The 21,531-nt window shown below is 30.4% G+C and overlaps 1 protein-coding gene and 1 long non-coding RNA gene across 8 annotated transcripts in view; one reads left to right on the top strand and one right to left on the bottom strand.

Moving 5' to 3' along the window:
* Positions 1-21,531, bottom strand: part of LOC148603074 (parathyroid hormone/parathyroid hormone-related peptide receptor-like) — a 44,992-nt gene that overhangs the window by 15,283 nt on the left and 8,178 nt on the right. Inside the window, exons 1-2 of one of the 7 annotated variants that reach the window (XM_088551828.1) lie at positions 13,595-14,090; positions 195-368 (exon numbers count right to left, since the gene is read on the bottom strand). The exons of 1 other annotated variant lie outside the window; for it this stretch is intronic. Coding sequence is in view for 2 of the 6 variants with exons in the window: in XM_088551825.1 (XP_088407951.1) it covers positions 9,165-9,239 (75 nt within the window). In the remaining 4 variants the exon portion in view is untranslated. Of the gene's footprint in view, positions 1-194; positions 369-9,164; positions 9,590-13,594; positions 14,091-21,531 lie in introns of those variants that run through there. 5 more of the 7 variants (XM_088551827.1, XM_088551829.1, XM_088551826.1 and 2 more) reach the window with 5 other exon arrangements.
* LOC148603075 (uncharacterized) lies at positions 4,150-5,854 on the top strand. Its single transcript, XR_015916391.1, has 3 exons — positions 4,150-4,289; positions 4,820-4,888; positions 5,405-5,854. It is a non-coding gene; the product is annotated as an uncharacterized LOC148603075 (long non-coding RNA).

The following is a 21,531-nucleotide window of genomic DNA, read 5'->3' as shown; positions in this document are numbered from 1 at the left end:
TCTCATTTTTCTAAGATTCTATTGACAAATTTCTGAGTAAAACCAATGATGCAAAAATCAAATAATGTTTTTTTTTTTTTTTTTTTTCAAATAGAGAAAGCATCTTTGAGTGATATTTTATTGTGAGATCGGTGGGGTTTTGACGTGCATGTTTCTGATTTTTCCCAATTTGCCTGACTCTTACAAACACTTACACTTAACTATTGTCTTTCTGTTGACGTTTGATAATTCCCCTTGTTATATCTGTTGTTTTTGGAGTCTTGTGTTCTTAATATTTTCTCCATAGCGTGGTTGAGAACACTAATTATACAAAAAGTAAATAACCAGCACACATGTCCGGGTCTCTTTGTGTTTTATGCTTTTATAATCTAGAGGTAAAGACAAAACTAATATAGATGAATGAATGCGTGTGGGTTTATTTTTTAATGATTTTCGAACAAGTGTAGCTAGTTTAAGTTATTAATAAAATATTAGAAAATCCCCTGATTCAAGTATTCCTACATGTAATCATTTTTTATCTACAATTGTATTATCATAATGCAATTTCTTATTATAGAATGTTGTTTTTGTCTTTTAAATCAACGGCAATTGTTACATATTCAGAATTACAAGTTATAACACCATTTATCCCGTGTCTTTTGAACAGATGAAGGATTCTCTTCACGACAATTTTGTATCTTCAAGAAGGAAGTGATACAATTGAAATGTATTTTAAGATATCATAGAGAACATAGCTTGCACCTTGAAGAAATTGTCGATCTTCTAGATAATTCTAATGCAATGACGTCGTCCAAATGACGCACCAATCATATTAACCAACCGATGACTGCATTTTGTAGACCATATTTAGAACTAAATATGTGCACTGAATGTCAATTAAGCACATTTTCGCATTTGAATCAAGCAAGCTCAATCAAGGTGATATGCAATTGTAAATATGCACAGATATACATTTGTCATTTCCGAAATTGTTTTGATTTATACTTTCTGTCTGGTGTAGGAGTCGTACCGCAGGTACGCTTCAGTTCAGTCTTAAGAGCATAGGATTTTAAATCACAATGTTCGACTTCACTGTGGTCCAGCAAGTGAAAATATTTTAACTCACTCATTAACGTTCAAGCGTTCGGCTTCCTAATATTGAACATCAGAATTTTTCAAATGGACTAACATACACCACTGCCAAAATTTTAAGTGGTACGTATGTGCATTACTTTGCATTTCCTGCATTCATGTAATTGTTTTATGAGGTATGAGTCAAAGGCATGCAACAAAAATTGTTCGCTTTGTGAAGAATGCTTCATTATATTAAGGTATGAAATCACACGGAAATTTCTGATGCTATCATTCGAGCTGTCTTGATACATAAAATAATGCATTTAAACGGTAGCATATATTTTCCATTTCACGATGTTCATTTAATGCATCATGTTAATTGCCAGAGTTTGAGAATTAACTCTGTAATTACCCATCGATTGAACATATACATCAATTTTTGTAGAGTGCAAACTCTTCATTGCATTGTAGTATAACATGCAATAATTGTGAAGACTCGTGTAAAGGTTATAAGAGTAATCAAGGGAACAAGGATTCTAGCAGAAAACAAAAGTGTAGTTCAGGGACAAAGACGAAACATGGAAAACAGACAATAACAACAAAGAACATAAAGTAACCAAAACAAAACATGAAAAGTAACAAAAGCAAATGAGTTACTCGGACTCCACTAAAAACATGGACCTGGGTTAGCGTCCTCTGCTATTCGTTTTTTATTTAAAACAAAAAAGAAAACAACTATAATATACTACCTTAATGACAACATATTTCCAATATCTCTCATGACCTTGAGATGCAATTACTATGAATAGTTATAAATAAAACCTAACCTACGTTTTCTGTGTACTTTTTTATTCTAAATAAAAGTATGTATTTAATAGATATATTCAATGTTTTGTTTCGGATAACTTCAATCAAACTTTCGCTAAAGGTATGTTTCCATTTAAGTAAATACTTTTGACAGATTTGCATGTGGAGTATACAGCGTAGACTGCATTTGTTTTCTTCTTTATTGTCAATGTCAAACTCAACTACTTTATAATTATTTTCTTTTTTCGCAAAATGAATTTGATATAATGAAACAATTTTATACGGAAAGAATAGAACGCTTGAAAAACTGGGTTTAACCAACTTTCATTTCAAAAATGTCTGTAGCAAGTCAGGACCATACTGGTATATTCCAACTGTTATTTTTTACCCTGATATTGCAATTTGTTATACAGACTTTCCTTTTGCCTAATCCTTTGATTTTGATATGACCAGTTATTTTGTTATTATCCTTCATAAAGCTGCTAAATCATGGTAATAATTTAATGGATATCCTATTGAGACTAAACGTATCTGATAGAATTTGTGCGCGTATCTATAACAGAAGAAAATAATTTGGCATTATGCTTTAGTGTACATGGTAAGTCTATATAAAACATAAAAATATAGCAAATTTAGTTCTCCGTCAAATCATATAGAGGCGAGTAAATACATGGTTAGGAAATTACTTGCTTGATTAGGCCAAAAATCAAAGAAGTGCATGCATGATAATTCTATAATTGCTAAACTACTGTTTTTAGCTACCTAAATGTCCAATACGGCCATTAACAGCATTAACTTAATACTACAAATATGACTAAGCATTTATATGACAACATAACACAGTTGCTACAAGATATTACGACAAAACAAATTTAATTTTACATTGACAAATATAATTGAGATGACTTATTGGATGTAAGGAAAGCCACAGAACAGTCTTAAAAACAAAACATTTCTATTTTTGGGTTTTTTTTTTGTGTTCTGTTTTGTTTTTGTTTTTGTTTTTGTTTTTGTTTTTTGTTTGTTTGTTTGGTTTTGTTTGTTTGTTTGTTTTTTTTTCGTTTTTTTTTCTTTTGTTCTTTAATTTTTTTAAATTAGATTTACAAAAACAAAAAAAAAAAAACAAAACAAAGAGACAAAACAAAAACAAAAAAAAAAAAAAACAACTCCTAAATTGACCTGCATTTGCCAACACGTCCTTGATGTAATCATTTCAATGGAAATAGAAAAATATAACTGGTTCAGATACATTTTTGTTAAAATAACAAACACACCGACGTAGATTACCAATATACGGTCCACGAAAATGATTATCTACTATGTATTATTGCTAACATATTCCACTATATTTACTAATACAACAGATGCTCACTATCAAGTGAATGACCAATGGACTATTTCATCTTCATCTTATAGTAACGGAGATGTTAGTATAGAACTTCCAAGTGATGTATAGGACGTTGAAGAAAAAGAGAAGACGTGCAGAAAATGCTTATAACTTATATTAAAGGCGGGTTAATAGAATGTATTAAGCATTATAATTGACATATATGCTTTTCATTCCTTTTATTCGTGTAATCAAAACTGATTCCTAGTACAATAAGCATTCGTTAGACCAAAAGGAGGTAGACCTAGAGTAAGGGACATAACTCATGAAGTCAGTGATATGTTTGTATTATATGCAATTTCACCAAAGGCTATCAAACTTTCATTTGACACAGAATGAAATTAACCTAAGTTACTTTGATGCTTTCATGACATTGATGTAAAATGCTGAATACAAACGTTCCCATGATTCGTAAGGTTTGTGTCCCTTTCCCTAGGTCTACCTCCTTAAACCATTTTTTTTATATCAATTTAGTGGCGACAACAAACAATTTGATAACCTAACAAATCGATAAGCCAATGCTGAAAATAAATCACAATCATTAATCTATCAACGGTCATATCTAAATAAATAATTGACATCGGGTGCAGCATAACATGCTTTAATTAAGTGTTATTATCTTCCTCAATTTTGTGAAGTAATTAGCTATGAACGAAAGTCATAAATCATCATGTTCCTTTTTTTTATTGTAATCATTGTTTGTTGGCGATAGCATTGTAACGATGAATAGTCTGTCCTTTGCTTTGCACCTTGAGCTAAGATTGGCAAGTTTGCTGTTGGGGTTTATTTGAGAGCACCTATGAATAATAAGAATGATATTTGGGGTTGTTAAAATATACCTCTGCTACAAATTATGTTAAGAGTAAAGTGAAAGTATTAAGTTTTGGAAAAACCAGGTAAAATATGTCAACTTTCATGTTTTAATATCGAATGTTAACTCATAGAAGGACAATATTTCGAGAACAAACAAATTCAGTTTGCAGAACTTTATGTTAATATTCATCCATTAAAAGTTTGGAGGCCATTGCTACGATAACATCTTGTAAGTTCAAAATGTTAATCTGTTACTTTTGTAGGTAAACGATAAGTTTAATGTACATTGTATCTTGTTAAATACTTTGAAATTTGAATTTGAATTGAAAGTATTGTTTGCTTGCCGTCCTCATTTTGTGATCAGGCTCATGTTAATAGAACCAAAGAATCATCACGACGACTATTATAAATTGTTAGAAATCAATATCCTTTTTTTTGTTAATTGTACATCAAATAAATGACCACGTCTTTTCTGAACGTATTCAATCTGTGTGATATGGGGTCTTTTTATCATGAACTTTTTTAAAACATCATATATAAAACTGACAACAAAAGTTACGGTAAAGTTTTATGTTGTAATTATAATAAGTAATTAATGATCGACAGCTAAGTTTTTATTGCTTGTTCTTTTTCTTCAAAATCTTGTAGATGTCGAAAACATGTATAAGGGATACATGCATATGCTCATACCCAACAAAAATATGGTATATTGTACTTATCCCTACCTCTTGATGCAAATTATTTTTTTCTCCTAAACAGAAACAGTGATGAACCTACAGAATACACCATGGTACTGCCACTTAACAACCTCATCATGTAATTATGATTGTATGTGATTTTAGTAACTTTTTGTTTTTTATTGTGTATGTCTGTTTTCCATGTCTTGTCTTTGTCCCTGGATTACATTCTTTTGTTTACCGCTATAACGTTGATTCACTTGATCACTCTAATAACTACACAACAAGTCTATATTGCTTTTATGCGATGATATGCTGACATAGCATTGGAATGGACATCATAATAGATTCAAAGCTGATACCATACTAAAATCACCGGCTTGGTTCAAAATGTTAATCGGCTATTGCGTTAATGAAATGACTATGATTATACGTTTGCACCCAATGCAATGCAAAAGTATGAATTTGATTTATGTCAAGGATTTTAGGAGATAAAAACAATCACACGAAATTTTGATTGAATTGAAACCGTTTTCGCCTTTGCTACTTGGCTTACCAAAACAGTAATTGTGCCAGTTTATCATTTTTTCGTTATTAATATGGGCGTCAGTGATGTTATTTTATTTTATATTGAAAGAAATTGTTTACTTTCTTTACTTTTTTTTAGGTTATTAAAAAAATTACCAGGCGTCAGGAGTTGAACTTTGATGTTTGTTTTTATTTGAATATATTATTTAAGTAGCACTCCAGCTAAGAATCATGCAAAATGTGAGTCATGGGTAAACAGCCTATATATTTTTATTTTTGATATTTTGTTTGAATTGCCATACTAAACAGAAATTAACATTCAATTTTTCATATAACCCACGCTCTTAGGAGATAAAAATTGTATAGAATGCACTGTAGATTTCAAAATTAAGGGAGACAACTCTGTCAGTGACGCTCAAATACAATAGAATCTACTGGATTTTCAATGTTGATTATCCCCTAGGAGCAGGCAGATTTGAATGAATAATTACATTTTTATATAGTATAGACCCATAAAACAACTTAATTACAAAAAAAATGTAGCCTTTTTAGGGTGTATCACATTTTTCAGATTTTGCATGATTCTTACAAAGACAGCTACTTAAGTATTTTCATATCATATCAGTTTGCACTAAAGCAACTGATATCATTGATCAATAAACAAAATCTCCATTAGTTTAAATTATAGTCTTTTTTTTTCAACTATTCATTAATATACATCATGATCTATGACAGAGAAGATCTAGCCATATTTTTGTGTTCTTCAGATTAAAGTTATAAACAAAATAAAACATATTACACAAACATATCAGAAATCTTTCTTAATTTGTTTTTACATTATTATTTAGATTGTCCGTTTGCTTCAGGCGGCACTAGAATGTTCAGGAAAAAATATATAAATATCAATGAGACCCGTTTAAACAGAACCCTGAATAAACTGAAAGTTGTTTCGTGTCAAATGAAGCGTATTTTCTAAACCGAACAAATTCTTCAGTCCAAATTTCTTAGTATTGCACAAAAATATGTTTTAACATAAGAAAGTAATGCATTGTATCTTATACTTTCTTTTAAACGACATTACCTTTGCAATTTTCAAATACAAATACCCTTGGAACAAATTCAATTGATCTGTTTTGGTTGGTAATAAGACACACATGTGAATACTTATAGAATTGAATTAGAATGAGAGCAAACAAGACATTTCTGTTGAATAAGTAAAAAATATATATTTGATTAACAAACGGAAAATGAACTTTAATAACAAAGCGATTTCTTATTTTTATTATTACTGAATTAAAACACAAAATAGCTGACAAGATATAAGGGAGATCTATAGAAGATAAAATTATCTTGTTTCAATACAAGAAAAAAACAGATCGTATTTAAGAAAACATTAAATAGCCTCTATAGCAGAGCATGTCAAAAATAAGTTATGGAGATCTTATGTCAGAGAATTTATCAGGATTAAGATTAAATTTAAATTTGACGTATACTGTGTAAAGTTTTTATTTCAATTTACTTTTTATCACACATAATATGCTGAGTTTATTAGTCAAACTCGTTGATTTAAGATTTGGAATGTGTGTCAGTTTGGTACGTAAATGTAAACATGTCGTTTTAATTACATTGCACCTCCAAACACGAAATGGTCATGCTGTCGAATCCCAACTAGTAATCAAAGAGAAGTATCCTTTAATTGGAAAATGTAAAAAAGGCACTTAATGTGTTTCTTATGAAACACTGTTGATTCTCGTACATTCATTAAACATATTTGATATTCCTGATTTCATTTCTTTCTTTTTTTTATTTTGAGCTAAGGCAAGTAACTTTCCAATTCGGAAATTGGAGTAACAGACAGTAGTATACTTCAATCTTTGACTTATTGGAGCTGCGTTAAGTGCTTTGATACTTTTAAATAATTTATTTCAAACTATTTAGCTACTAAACGAAGTGTAAATAGTTTAAATTTCAAAGAAAAAATGTTTAGTGTTTTTCCTTTCCCCAATGAGACCACCAACCAAGTTGTCGTGTTTTTGTGTGTTACGTCTTTTTGAAAAACACTTGCTAAAATGGTTTGCATTTCATAAATATGAAAAAGGACTACAATTTATTATTTACGCTTATCACTCTGTTTACAGAATTGTTCAATGAATGAAATGTTTGTTATTCTTTCTTTTAACCAATACTGGATAAATTTATATATGAATATTACAAAGCGTTTTATCTTGTCTGTTCCGAACTTTGAAATATCATGTTGTATGATAACACGATACTTTTAGGGTAAATAAGTAATAAGGAGACAAATGAAAAAAATAACAACAAAGCAGTTATTTTTTAACACAATTATAGTTTGAATAATTAGACAATTTTCGACTTACAAATATTTAAAAGTCATTGTCAGCTATGCACAAACATGTTGTCTTGAAATGCGATGCTGTCGGTTCCTATATCATGCATAAATGTTTTTTGTCAAACGTTTAAGGCATTTACTTGCTATTTATAAACAATGGTTTCACATAACAATTTAAACGGTAAGAGAAACTTGCATAGATTCAATAACGGTTTAATAACACGAACGCATCTGGATTGTTTAATACATCTAACTGATTATCTGGAGTTGTAAAAACAGTCTTAGTTACATCTTACTTATGCTAAACAAATTTAAAGTGAGCACCATGAACAAAGTTCAAATGTTGAATGTTTTTTTTTCAAATATTTTTTTTTTATTTAAGTTATATTGATCGATATCATTACAACCATGTTTCGTTGCCAGAAACCATATAGTTACATCAGTTTCGTTTGAACTAAGAACTTACAGTGTTTTGGCATGTGTTTTCTTCTGAACAATGGACTGTTCTGTCAATGCGCATATCTGCGTGTTTGTTTTTTTTTTTTTTGTTTTTTGTTTTTTTTTCAGTGTGATATTCCTATCTAGTGATATAACAATCAACGTTTTGTTGACGAGTGAGTCCTGTGTCATTTAAAGCTTGTGTTTAATGTAAATTAATATCTATGTTAAACTGGCTTTGGTAAAAAATGTAACTTAACATCATTTGTCTTCTTTTCCGTCCTCGTGCCAAAATAATTGTGAAAACTGTTTGAGAAATTTAGTTTGATAAATATCTATTTTTAATAGTTCAATCAAAATTCTGTTCGTGTTACGTTGTATTTGATAATAAAATGTGACACTAAGATATATTTAACATAATTATTTATGAAAGAGGAACTTTTCAGTATTTATTTATAATGAGATAAACATTTGTGTACAGTAGAAATCAAGGCTAGACTCTTTCTAGTATTTTTTTGACGGGCGAAAGGTTGATCATCATTCGTGCTTGCCCGACATAGTCTCTAACGATCACTGATTGATATCGTATCAAATTCTTTAACTGTTCTGAAATTAAACTGATACCTACTCACACGTGGAGGATAAGTAAAGGATAATACCGTTAGTACAGGAATAATAAAAGTAAAAGGAAAATTCCATATAGCAAATGGCAACATACAGACAAAAAACGAAAAAAAAATGAAAGACAACCATGGAAATGGTGGGTAATCCTGTTTTAGCGCTTAGATTCTATTACTGTTGATTTTAAAATATTGTTCCTGTACAGTATATAGCAATACAATAACCAACACAGAATTTCCATCGGGAAAAGTTGGCAAAAATAGTAAACAAAACAGAAGAGAGTATAATATGCATATAAAGAATTGCAACCGGTAAAAGAGAAGACAGTTTAATATGCATATAAGGAATTGCCACCGGTAAAAGAGAAGACAGTTTAATATGCATATAAAGAATTGCCACCGTAATTTCCAGAGTAAATAAATGAAGTATTCAAATCAGTAGAGAGGATAATATACAAGTAAATAAGATAATAGAAGCTACAAGTACTCACGGGCTCTGGTTTGCAAATACTGCCATAGGAAAATCCCATGAGAAAAGATGAGATAAGACATTGAATGAAATTCATATTATTTTCCAATTATGTCTTTCACACTTTTGTTATTCCATAACATCATGGACTCACAACATTGATGATTCAACAGATCGTGACTACTAAATGCATAACATAACAGGAAAAAAATCGAACTATGTACAAAATTAGTATTTTTCTGCAATTCATATAATTTTCCACTTGACATATATCCACGTGGACACTTATAAAACGGGTGATTTAGTGTTGTGTTTTTATAAACAAAATATTATTTGATCCATTATCCTAACTGCAATTTTTAACAATAATGAACTTAAAGTTGAAATGAGAATTTTATCAGTATTTAACCTCAATAACTTTGAACGGTATGAAATGAACTAGACATCATAATTAGATACACGTATACAGGTAGAAATATGAGAAATTCAACTATTATATTACAATTTTGTCTATTTTGGGTGAAATTTCAACTCTTTTTTTATACTGAACAATACATTGTTGTTCGTTAATTTAAAATAATTCGTTCAAAAGACGATTTTGATTTGTTGTTATAAGGACTGCATGAATGAAAACTGTCTTGAGTTTATACCCGCAGCCTTTAGAAATATTCGACCACACTCGTTGATAGTGAAATGGAAGCACTGCCGAAACTAGGCAGACTTTTGGTATCGCACTAGAATTCTAACAAATAGACTTCTGGAACAGGGTAATGTTGCTACAAGATTGAAGTCATCAATACAGAAGTTTTATGGTCATCATCATGAACTCGTGGATAGTTACGGTGTATCTATCTGCGCTATGAAAACTGATTTGTTCAACGTGTCATTGTTTTCCTTTCCTCTTTCGACTACCCCGGACTTGACTTTTTATGAGCAACTCGGCGGGTGTTTTTAGAAAAGCAGTGGACCCTACCGGTGCAGCTGGTCCTTGCTCCCAGTTTTTAGTCGAGTCCGAGTTGCTCATTAACTTTTGTTACTTTGTATGTTTGATTTTAGTCACTTCATGTTCTTTGTTGTGTATGTCTGTTTTCCATGTCTGGCCTTTGTTCCTGGATTACTTTCTTTTGATTACCGCTATAACCTTGGTTCCTTGATTACAGTGGAACATGTCTGAACCGAACCTCTTTTGGACTTTAAGTTGTAGTCTTTGTAAGAATCATGCAAATTCTGTAATATGTGATACATTTTTATTTATTTTATTGAGTTGTTTAATAGGGTTATATGATGTAATGTATAATTATTCGTTCCAATCTGTCTGCTCTTAGTGTCATGTACAGAGTAATCTTCCTTAATTTTGAATTCTTCACTGCATTCTATATAATATGTATCTCCTAAGAAGAATGGTTACATGGAAAACCAAATTTTAATTTCTGTTTATTATAACATTTTAAACTGAATATCAAACATAAAGATATGTAGGCTTTCCAACAATGAATCACATTTTGCATGATTCTTATCTGGAGTGCTACTTAAATATTGGTTTGTTTTATGCAGGTGTCAAGCTAACAAATGTTTAAAACATATTTAAATTGATATGAAACAATTTTTTAAAACAAATTCTGGTTAAGAAAAGTTTTCGGATTATTCAGGATTCGATATGGACAGGTTTCATTGTATATGGTAGATATTATTTGTTGTTGAACTTGATATCATAACAATCAACAGAAAACCCTTAACAAAATAAAATAGACAACAGTTATATAGCTATGTACACATTTTATACATTGTTCATAAAATTTGGTTTACATTTCGTTCTTACTCTTCTTAAATAAAAAATATTGAAGGAGAGAGGGACTTAACGAGGCTACATACATTTACAGGCATTCTATCTGATTTCACGGTTATTACCTGTTTTTAATTCATGTTTTGTTTGTACTTTAAGTAACACTCAAACCCAGATTCTTGAAGATTCTACTTGCATTTCTTTTCCAAGGAGGTAGTCCCAGGGTAATGGATATAACTCTTGAAATCAGTGATATGTTTGAATCATATTCAATTTTACCAAAGCCTATCAAGCTTTCATTTGAAACAGAATGAAATCAGTCCAAGTTACTTTGATGCTTGCATATGATTGATGTAAAATGCTGAATACAAACGTTCCAACGATTTTTGAGAATTATGTCCGTTACCCTAGGTCTACCTCCTTAAATCAAGTCCTGACACTATTTGCGTGTGCTCTCATACAAGCCACCTTAGTGATATAGTTTTACGTCAATTAGAAAAGTAGAAACACATGATTGTCCGGAAAGGAAACTTTTAATAGACAAGTGAATTATTTGACTTACAAAATAATGAAAAGGTTTGTATATTATTTTAGAACAAACCTTAACTACTCATTTCTTTTACATTTTATGTTATATAGTTCTCTCCTCTTTATATATGAGAGCTATTTAATGTGCAGGGGAAAACAGTATTCCATTAGTTTGAATTATGTATAAACTTGTTGACAATGAATATTATTCGCACAACATTATGAAAACTACTTATCGTTGACCAAAATAAAACTTCTATATAATAACATACGGCCAGAGTTATTCTTAAAATGAACACAATTTTTGATGTTCTCAGATAACTACATTAACCGATATAATTGGTTGGTGTCAAGAAAATAAACTATGAATTAAGTATCAGTTTCTGTAAGAATCAGGCACCGGGTGAAACATGGTATAACAAACCCATTATTTTGAAAGTGTAATTTCACAATTTGCGCCATCAGAATCAAGGAAAAAGATGATAGTTTTCATATCATGTTAATGCATTGAGTTATAATTTCATTGAAATGCATTGAAAATGAACATATCATTGTGATAACTCTATCACAAACCTCATTTTTCTACTGAAAAATTCCTGAGCAAAGCCAGTGATGCAGAGATCAAATATTAGTCTTTTCAAATAGAGAAAGCATCCCTGAGTGAAATTATATTGACAGATCGATTGACAGTTAAAATAGAAAATAGAACGCTCCTCAATTAATTATATTCCTTGGTGTACTTAAATAGTCAGTACAGGTCACGACGACAAAATAAGTGAGTCTTAATTTACTACCCCACCCCCACCCCCCACACTCACACACTATATATCTAAATTGCATGATACAACGTAGAAAAATATTACTGAAAAGTCGGATCCAAATTACCACGAGAGTATTTCATTTTTAAATATATACACTACATGTATATATTATTTATTTTTCTTCTTTGTAATACAAAACTGTATAATAGTTCATGTGCTTTTTGATTCACCAAACTTACCATGAATGCTTGCAATGTAAGTGAAGCATAACTAGAAATCAGACTAAAATTGCCTTATATAATATTTGTACCTATATTGAGAACCAATATATGACCAATATATGAACTATCAAATAAAGATCTAGTAATATTTTGATACGGGTGATACCTATAAAACGTATATTAATTGGTTAATGACTTACAAAATTTTAATCGTATTTTGTTTCCAGTATTATGGACACATTACAATGGCAAGAGTTAAGTCTTGCATAAAAAGAACTCCAATACACTTCTTTGGTACCTTAATTCTGGTTTATGTACCTTGCACGCAATGGTCGTACAGAACTTGTTGACAAATATTTTTGGCTATCTTTTTTACACGTAATAATTATAGTTACAAACAATACACATTTTGTTTTATCCAATTTAATTACTTAGTAATGTTTTGTTATATAATTAGATAATTCGATCAAAATATTGCAGAAATCATAGCATAAATAAACTTTGTATAACAAATATTCTTTAGAATGCTTGTGTAAAACAAATGCTTTGTTCATAAATTAATCAATTATTTTTCCAAACGTTTACGTCTTCAATTGCGTATATACCCATTGAACGTTTCATGGAAAGACTTTATAGAGTAACCTTTGTGATTGTGTTGTTTTCTTGAACAACAATTCACATTTAAACACTACTAAATGTCATGTTGTCTTAATGATTCTATGACTATCATGACGATAACTTTGGAGTAATCGATCGTAAAATCCGTTTCTCTAACTTAATTTAAATTATATTAATTTTAACGTCAAGTTTAGATTCATCAGTATGTTACTTTTCTTTGAATAGATATCCCAGTAAAATTCAGTAATAATGATAAAACAGCATATATAGGGATGAAGGATCTATGGACATTACAATGAATGGGCACATATATTTTCGTTTGACAACCACTCTTTGAAGAGGAAGTGTATTTCCAATACAATGTATTAAAAACTTCTCCCTCTTCTACAAATAAAATATAAAATACTTGGAATCATCTGTGTCTAGAAATGTATAGTCCATAATTAGGATACCATTTCCGTTTCATAAGTACGAGTGAATTATTATGGTACACAAGTATTTAATCATTTTCTCAGCAGTAACAGTATCAAAAATACCTTACCTCTTTTTGTGGGCACCAAATTCCTAAGGTTGATCCTAAAAAAATTGACAAAACCATATTGAACAGGTACATCTTGCCTGAATTCAAAATTATCTATTGCGGAAGCAATACGTGAATCTATTTCACATTTTATAATATCTACGATTCAATTCCATTCATTCGCGGAAAAATGTTAATATTATGCAATGTACAGGTCACGTGGTCAGTATATATCTTTGTTTTATGCGAGTAATCACATTTTCCAATCTGTATAAAAATTATGATTTTAGCAAAAATGCGATCAGTTTCTTGCATTTTTACCGTCAATGTTCAGCTTAACTACTTATAAATAGCAATGTTATTGGATAAGATAGGCGTTACGCCATTATTGAACTGTCGGGTTAATCCAACTTGAATGAAAGGTGGAAGTTCACCTTCTAAAAATTTCACTTCTAATTGAAACGAATTGGCAAAATACATTTTAATACGAATAACCACTACATTCAAATTAGTTTTTGTGATCAATTGTACAAGTCTTGTTTCTTTAAAAGCTCTGTTGATTATCTGTCAAAACTGTGACCTCTATGCTGACCTTCTAAAACTTTTAATGATGATGGTAGGGTAGGCATTAATATCATCATTTATAAACATGACATTCATCGAAATATTACATTTAAATTCTACTTAGTTTTTTTTTCAAATTTCATACTTCTATTAGTATAGAACAAGTCGGTGTAAACCCGTCTTGTCACTTAGATATTAGTGTCTACAAGATGCAGGTATGACGTTTACATTTTATGTTGGTTTAAAATTAAACCCGGGCTGCCTACCGGTGCACTTGGTCCATACTCCCAGTTTTAGTTGAGTCCGAGTCGTTCATATACTTTTGTGGCTTTGTATGTGTCAGTTTGGTTATTTTATGTTTTTTGTTGTGTGTTTGTGTTTCCATGTTTGGTCCATGGATTACATTTTTTTCCAATAGAATCTTGGTCCCCTTGATTACTCTTTCATAATTAGTTTTCAAAATATATTTTAAGGCAATGTTGTGTAACTTGCGTTTTTGAAGAATTTAAATAAAAATTCTTAAATTATAATAATTGTAGGTTATTACAATTTTCCTAAAATATCCACGATATCTTATCTTGAAACGAACTTTCAGTTTATTGTTTTGTGTTTTGTTTTGATTTGTTTTGTTTTGTTTTGTTTTTTGTTTGTTTTCGTCAAATATTCGGCATTGAAATTAAGGTTACAACAGCTAAATGGACCAACAATTTAATTGAATGTTTTATGAAATAGAACCTATGATTTCCCTTGATTTCCGTTTCATGACGGTAAGTCATTGAATTGTACAATAGCATACTATCCTATTGGTTGGCTATGAGCGAGTGTTTACAAATCCATACCCGAGTGTTTCTGGGCCATATACTAGGGTGAAACAAACCATTTTTCCACGGAGGGTTACACGTTTTTTTGTTGTTTTTTTTTTTTTTATTTTGGGGGGGAGGGGGTGTGTTTTTGGGGATTTTTTGCACTAATACAACGTTTATTTCAAATATATAACGACATTTACGTCTCCCATTGACTTTTAAGTATTACAAATACTTGAAATATTTTCTAGCAATATGAGAAACTAATTTCAAATGACCTTTACTAAAACTGCTGATACAATAAAATAGATTGTTTTGTCTTTGTGAGCGAACTGTATGCATATCTATCTTCAGTGTGTACATGTTTACTATATCGTTATTGTTGTTGTGATGGTATTTACTGCTCAAAAGTCAAAATTATAGAATTAAAAAAACGACACTTTGGATCCGGTATTTTAGTACATGGAGGGTTTTACCAAAACAGATGCCAACACTTGAATGAAGATGACTCCATTTTCTTAACTTCCGTTCAATACTAAATAGTTCAAAAGGTTTTTAATAGAGATTGATTTATTATGGTACAATCTCAATGATTGTCTTGCAAACCTCTTTTTATTTGCCTTTTGCAGGTAATTTGGCGACGATTCTATCATGTACATACAAATGAAGGCAAAATGACTGTTGGTGCTTTACAAAGTAGACTGAACTGAATGAGTTTGGATGCTAACCCTACCGGTGCACCTGGTCCACACTCCCAGTTTTTAGTGGAGTCCGAGTTGCTCATTTGCTTATGTTACTTTGTATGTATCATTTCAGTTACTTAATGTCCTTTGTGGTGTATGTCTGTTTTCCATGTTTGGTCTTTGTCCCTGGATTACTTTCTATTGGTTTCCGCTAGAACCTTGGTTCCCTTGATTACTCTTTTTACATTGTATACTATTTTCAGGTACTAGAATCTTTACATATTTCGTTTAGCACAATATATTCTATTAAAACATTGTGTCTTACATCCTTTAGCATTTTGATCATTACCAGGTCATTACTACGACTAGTACTTAAAAATATAGAACAAGATAATTATGTTCAAGATACTGATATAAAATGATACTTGTAAGAAATGTAAAACTGTTTCATTTAACGCAAATTAAAACTACCAAGTAATTCAAGCACACGGAATGCATACATAATAAGTTAAGGTGTAAATTGAAACTGTTATTTTTTTAAATTGAATAGTTTTAAATTAAACTATATTCAGAGAACATTTACGCAAATGATGAAACGTTACCATTATAATGTTTTCTTTATAAATGGTTTGTCTGTTTTACATCATGTGACCCATCATGTGCCTCTTGTTTATCAACAAATGTCACGTGGTAACTTCTATGTTTGAATATAAGAGTATTCAAGAAAATTTATGTAGAGTTATTTTAAAGTTGTTTTGCAACTGTAAAAGTTCGTGCGACATGTGTGGCTTCCTTACATACATTAAGGAAGTGTGCTAAATATTGGCCCCAAAACAAAACAAAATATCTGAACTGCAAAACGAACATCTGGCATATTTTGAAGTGAACAAAAGAAATATCTTTTAAAGTTCATTAGATTTTAAGTCTCAAACTGGCAGGTGGTTACAAAATACTTTATAGATTACCTTTGACGCATTAGATAGAGTGAGAGATTACCATAATCTATGAATGCCTGCAGTAGCATTTGGTTTTAAAGATACAATAATGATAAGTATGCTTGTTATTTCTGCATGCACTACCTGCACATGGGGTGTGTAAATGATGGTTTGTGTGATAAATGAAAAAGGCATATTTATTTTCAATTTTGAAGTCAGACATTGACAACAAAGAACATGAAATAACCAAAATAATGCACACAAAGTAACAAAAGTAAATGAGCAAATCGGACTCCACTTAAAGTTAGGAGCATGGACCAGGTCCACCGGTAAGGTAAGCGTCCTCTGCTTTTCATAGAAACACCCGCCGAGTTGCTCATAAAAAGTCAAGTCCAGGGTAGACAAAAGAGGAAAGGAAAACTATGAAACGTTGAGCAAATCAGTTTTCATGGTGCACATGGATACACCGTAACGATCCAAGAGTTCACGATGGAAACATGCAAAACGATCAATAAGATACCAAATCCAAAAGTACCAATAACTCAGAATATAATGTATTATCTACAAACATTTCAGGACGTATAGGATAATTCCGATTTTCAGTCATGATATTTCAGTATTCCCGTATGACTTCACACAGTTACTGCTCATTGGTATTGTAAATGATGCCTAGAACGTTAAAAAAAGAAACACTTTAATTATTTCTATTTTACTGTTTTTTTTCAATGGTGACATAATGTATGTTTATAAATGCAAACGAACAATGAAATAAAAGATAAGGAAATGACTAGGTGCTTACAAGCAATCGATTTTTGTACTGAAATATAAATCAAGATCATTGAGTTAAAGAAAACAATTATACTCTATGCTATATTACAAGATAATATTCGTATTAACAACTACTAAACTCTAAAAACGGTTAATTTCTACAGCCAACCTTTGAATGACTAAGACATAAAAGCTACTAAAGTTAAACATTAAGAGATCGATACCACATCGGTTTTGTATTTGTTATGAATACCACCAATGACTGTCACATTGACACAACTGCTTGAAAATAAACTAAACGTAACATCTAGAAAAATAAATAACAAATAACAAATGCAAGACAGTTTTAAAGGATACCTGCATATGAAAAAACATGCAAAAAACATGTAGTTCATCTGATTGATTGATTGACTGATTGATTAATATTTGTTCATATTTTATTGTATATATTAAGTAAGGAAACCAAATGATTTCAAGTTTTGTATCGATGGCACGACAACCTAGTTACTGATCTTAATCAAAAAGTAAGTAAAAGTACCGACCATTTAAACTTGATGGTTTGTGAACCTACGTCTATATTTAGTAACAGTTGTCAAGAATCACTTCTATTTAAGACCACTTGCTCACTAAATTGACCTTTTAATTGGATATTTCCTTTGATGAAAGAAGACGCCCTTTTCATTCGGTACATAACAAATTTAATAACAGGTAAAACAACTTGTCATAACTGAACTACTACTCGGAAAAAATTATTGACTAAACTTTTAATTTATTCTACTTTTATGAACATATATGTGAAAGCTTAGGTTTATCCAACAAATTAAAGGTTTTAGCAACTAGACCCTGCCGTTTATGACGCATGTTATTACAAATATATACAACAATTACTCAAAACTGTAAAAAAAAAATTCGCAAATGATCTGTTAACTTTGTTTGCGATGTAAGAATGCATAGGTTTATGACCCTCTATTAGTGAAGCATTAGTGATGATCAGAACAACAGTAGAAACCTGCCTGAACTATCAACAGTACATGTATTATCATTTACATGTCTTAAGTGTATGTAACTTAGTAATATCTATGGAGTTTATTCTGGGTAAAATTAACGAATTTATAAAGTCCACTGATCAGATGTGTCTATAGTTTTACTTTTCCGTCAAAGTCACTTTTAAAAAACGATTTGACTGTAGCAGATTAAATTGTTTATTTCTTCAAATACACCATCACAAAACAATAGTATTAACTTTTAATATAAGTAAGATATTTCTGTTTACACTAAAACAAATTATTAAATTTTGTGACCCCTAAGAAATAAACCTCATCATTCAAATTGCAGTAAAATACATGAAAAAGTAAATTTTTTATCACAATGAACTTCATTATAACGTAGACTATTTTATCAATGTCCTACTTTTGTACTTGTAATACTTTAGAATATCCTTATCACATTATGTCTATTGCTTTTATAAAGATCCTGTATGAATATACAACAGTACTCTAATTCTGTATTCAAATTGATGAATATCTATGTTTCGTACAGTATTCGTTCCTTGCCAACAAATTTCACTTATTTTGATAAGAATTCTTTTAAATATCCTTTCAATACTCAATCTGTCAACACATCGGCGTCATCTACACAATAAATCTTATAAACAATAGATAGATGATACAATATTTCACTTAAAAATGTAAATCAAGACAAACAGATCATTTGATCTGTCTTTTTTTTAATTAGAACATTTGAACTCTTCGTTAACTAACGCAATAGTTTGATGTATTTGCAAGTACAAAAATTTTCAAAGTTGCACAAAATATCTCTGAAGAAGCATCTTTATGATTGAGTAATTGTGCAAAGCTGTCTGTCAGTATTCTTCGTTGATATATTTGATTGTGTTGTGCATATTTATAACTGTTTGAACTGGTTTTGGAGAGGATGTCATTTTCAACAAATGAATGGTTATTAGGCGAATATAGAAAATTTCAATGTAAGAAAATCATAGAATTATCAATTCATTTTCGCTTTTTGGTTCTAGATCAGAGCCTTTCACGTTTATTTATTTTAAAAAAAATCTTTGTTTTAAGAATTTTTCGCTCTTATTCATGGTGTATAATGTTAGGTAGCTCTCTTTGTAAGAATCATGCAAAATCTGAAAAATGTGATATACCCCAAATAGGATACATGTTTTTATTTTTGTAACAAGGTTTTTTATGGGTCTATACTATTAATCATGTAATTATTCATTTAAATATTCCTAATCTTAGGAGATAATCAATTTTGAAAATCCTATAGATTCTATTGTAATTGAATGCATTTTACAGAGTTATCTCCCTTAAATTTGAAATCTACAATGTATTATATATATATATATATATATATATATATATATATATATATATATATATATATATATATATAATTTTTATCTCCTAAGAACACGGGTTAAATGAAAAACTGAATGTTAATTTCTGTTCACTATGGCAAAATATCAAAAATAAAAATATATAGGTTTTTCATTTTGCATGATTCTTACCTGGAGTGCTACTTAAACAAACTTCCCGTAAATACCATCCGTTGTTTTATATGCTGAAGGATCCAATTTGAGTATGAAATTACCTACAAACAGGATATTTTCATGGAAAACAATGGAAAATTTTGTACACATAATATGGGCTTTGTAATATTTACTATTTACTTAACTTAATCTTATAACACTTATGCACTAAAAAAAGATCATATTCGCTAGATAAAGACGCCTAAAATTAAATGGCAAATTTTAATTACTGATATTATAGGACAGTTGGTTTAAGACACTACTTACATTTGATATTAAAGCACTTGCTTTTAACAAATAACTTGTCGATTAGTTATATTCCAATATAAATATCAAATCACAACATCTCTGTTGCGAAATATGCATTCCAATATTCCATCGCAATGAATAAATACGATGAATTGACAGAGAAACACTATCTGTATACAAATTAGGACATGAATATTCGCACAAAGAATACTTTTTGTACTTGGAGAAACATTTCTTTTCGAAAATGATTATTGCGATTTATTGTTTGACGCATTGAAATCCCCCCCGACCTCCCCCAAAATAAATACGTAATTATCAAGTGTCTTTGGTATATAAAATACCAGGGACAGCGTTAAATCTACAAGAGAAAGATACAAGGTGTAAGAAATGAGCAAACAGTTTATAATTTAAAATTCCCCTACTCTCTCTCTTTCTCTCTCTTTTATTCTTATAAAAGGTAGGGTTAATTTTCAATATATGAATGTGTCGATTGTTCATTTTAAGACATGCTAAATAATGTCATCAACATATACACATTATTTCATTGTTTTAAGGGACAGTAAAAATAAGCCCAAGCATGAGAAGAATGGGATAAGTACAGAATTCTTGTAAATTCAAACAATAAAAACATGAAAAATTCCTTACTCAACGGATGCACAGTGCGAAGAAATCGAACCACACAAGATAATCAATGAAAAGTGACACAAATACCAAACAATTTTTTAAACCTGTTAAGAAGGAGTCAGTTGGCTTATTTCATGATCAATATTTGGGTTTCTCTGCGATGAGGGCTTCTCAATCATCCCGTATTACGGCTTCTCTGTAATTCAGTTTACAGAAACAATGTTAAACAAAGTAAACAACACTAGGATAAATGTTGTTCTTTGATGCAAGTCAAAGCAGATTAGTTTTCTTTTATCTGAAGATGAAACATTTTGTTTCAAAAAAGGGTCATGATCCCTTCAGAAGATATATTGTTTACTTTGAGTATATGCCCTTGAGACTTGGTAACCTTCAATCTTATAAAAACTACACGAATCGCTTATATCTTTATCTGTTTTGAGTGATATATGACATTTCTCCATGCAAGAAGATGACAAATCTCGAGGGTCGAGTAATCTTAATTATAAGTGTCGCTAACAGTCGTTTTTCATCAGCTTTGTGAGTACGTTTACTTTCTTAAGAACAACAGTTTGTTTTGGAGGGGGCTGGGAACAAATTTTATGTCCTGAATTTTTATTCAGTACATTACCGGACCTTTTATTTTTTTACTGTGGGCTGCCCGGGGTTAATTTACTTTTTAATGCTGGATTAAGTTTAACCATTCATCCCCGTCCTGCCTATGTATTTCTAATTTGACCGTTAATTATTAGAACGTTATAAAAATGTTATAAAACGATTCGCA

Source organism: Perna viridis, chromosome 11 (genome assembly GCF_037379345.1).
Source record: "Perna viridis isolate PV_CMFRI_1.1 ecotype Kerala chromosome 11, ASM3737934v1, whole genome shotgun sequence".
Lineage (NCBI taxonomy): Eukaryota > Metazoa > Mollusca > Bivalvia > Mytilida > Mytilidae > Perna > Perna viridis.
Note: the sequence above shows the minus strand (reverse complement) of the source record. Positions and strands in the feature narration are given on the sequence as shown.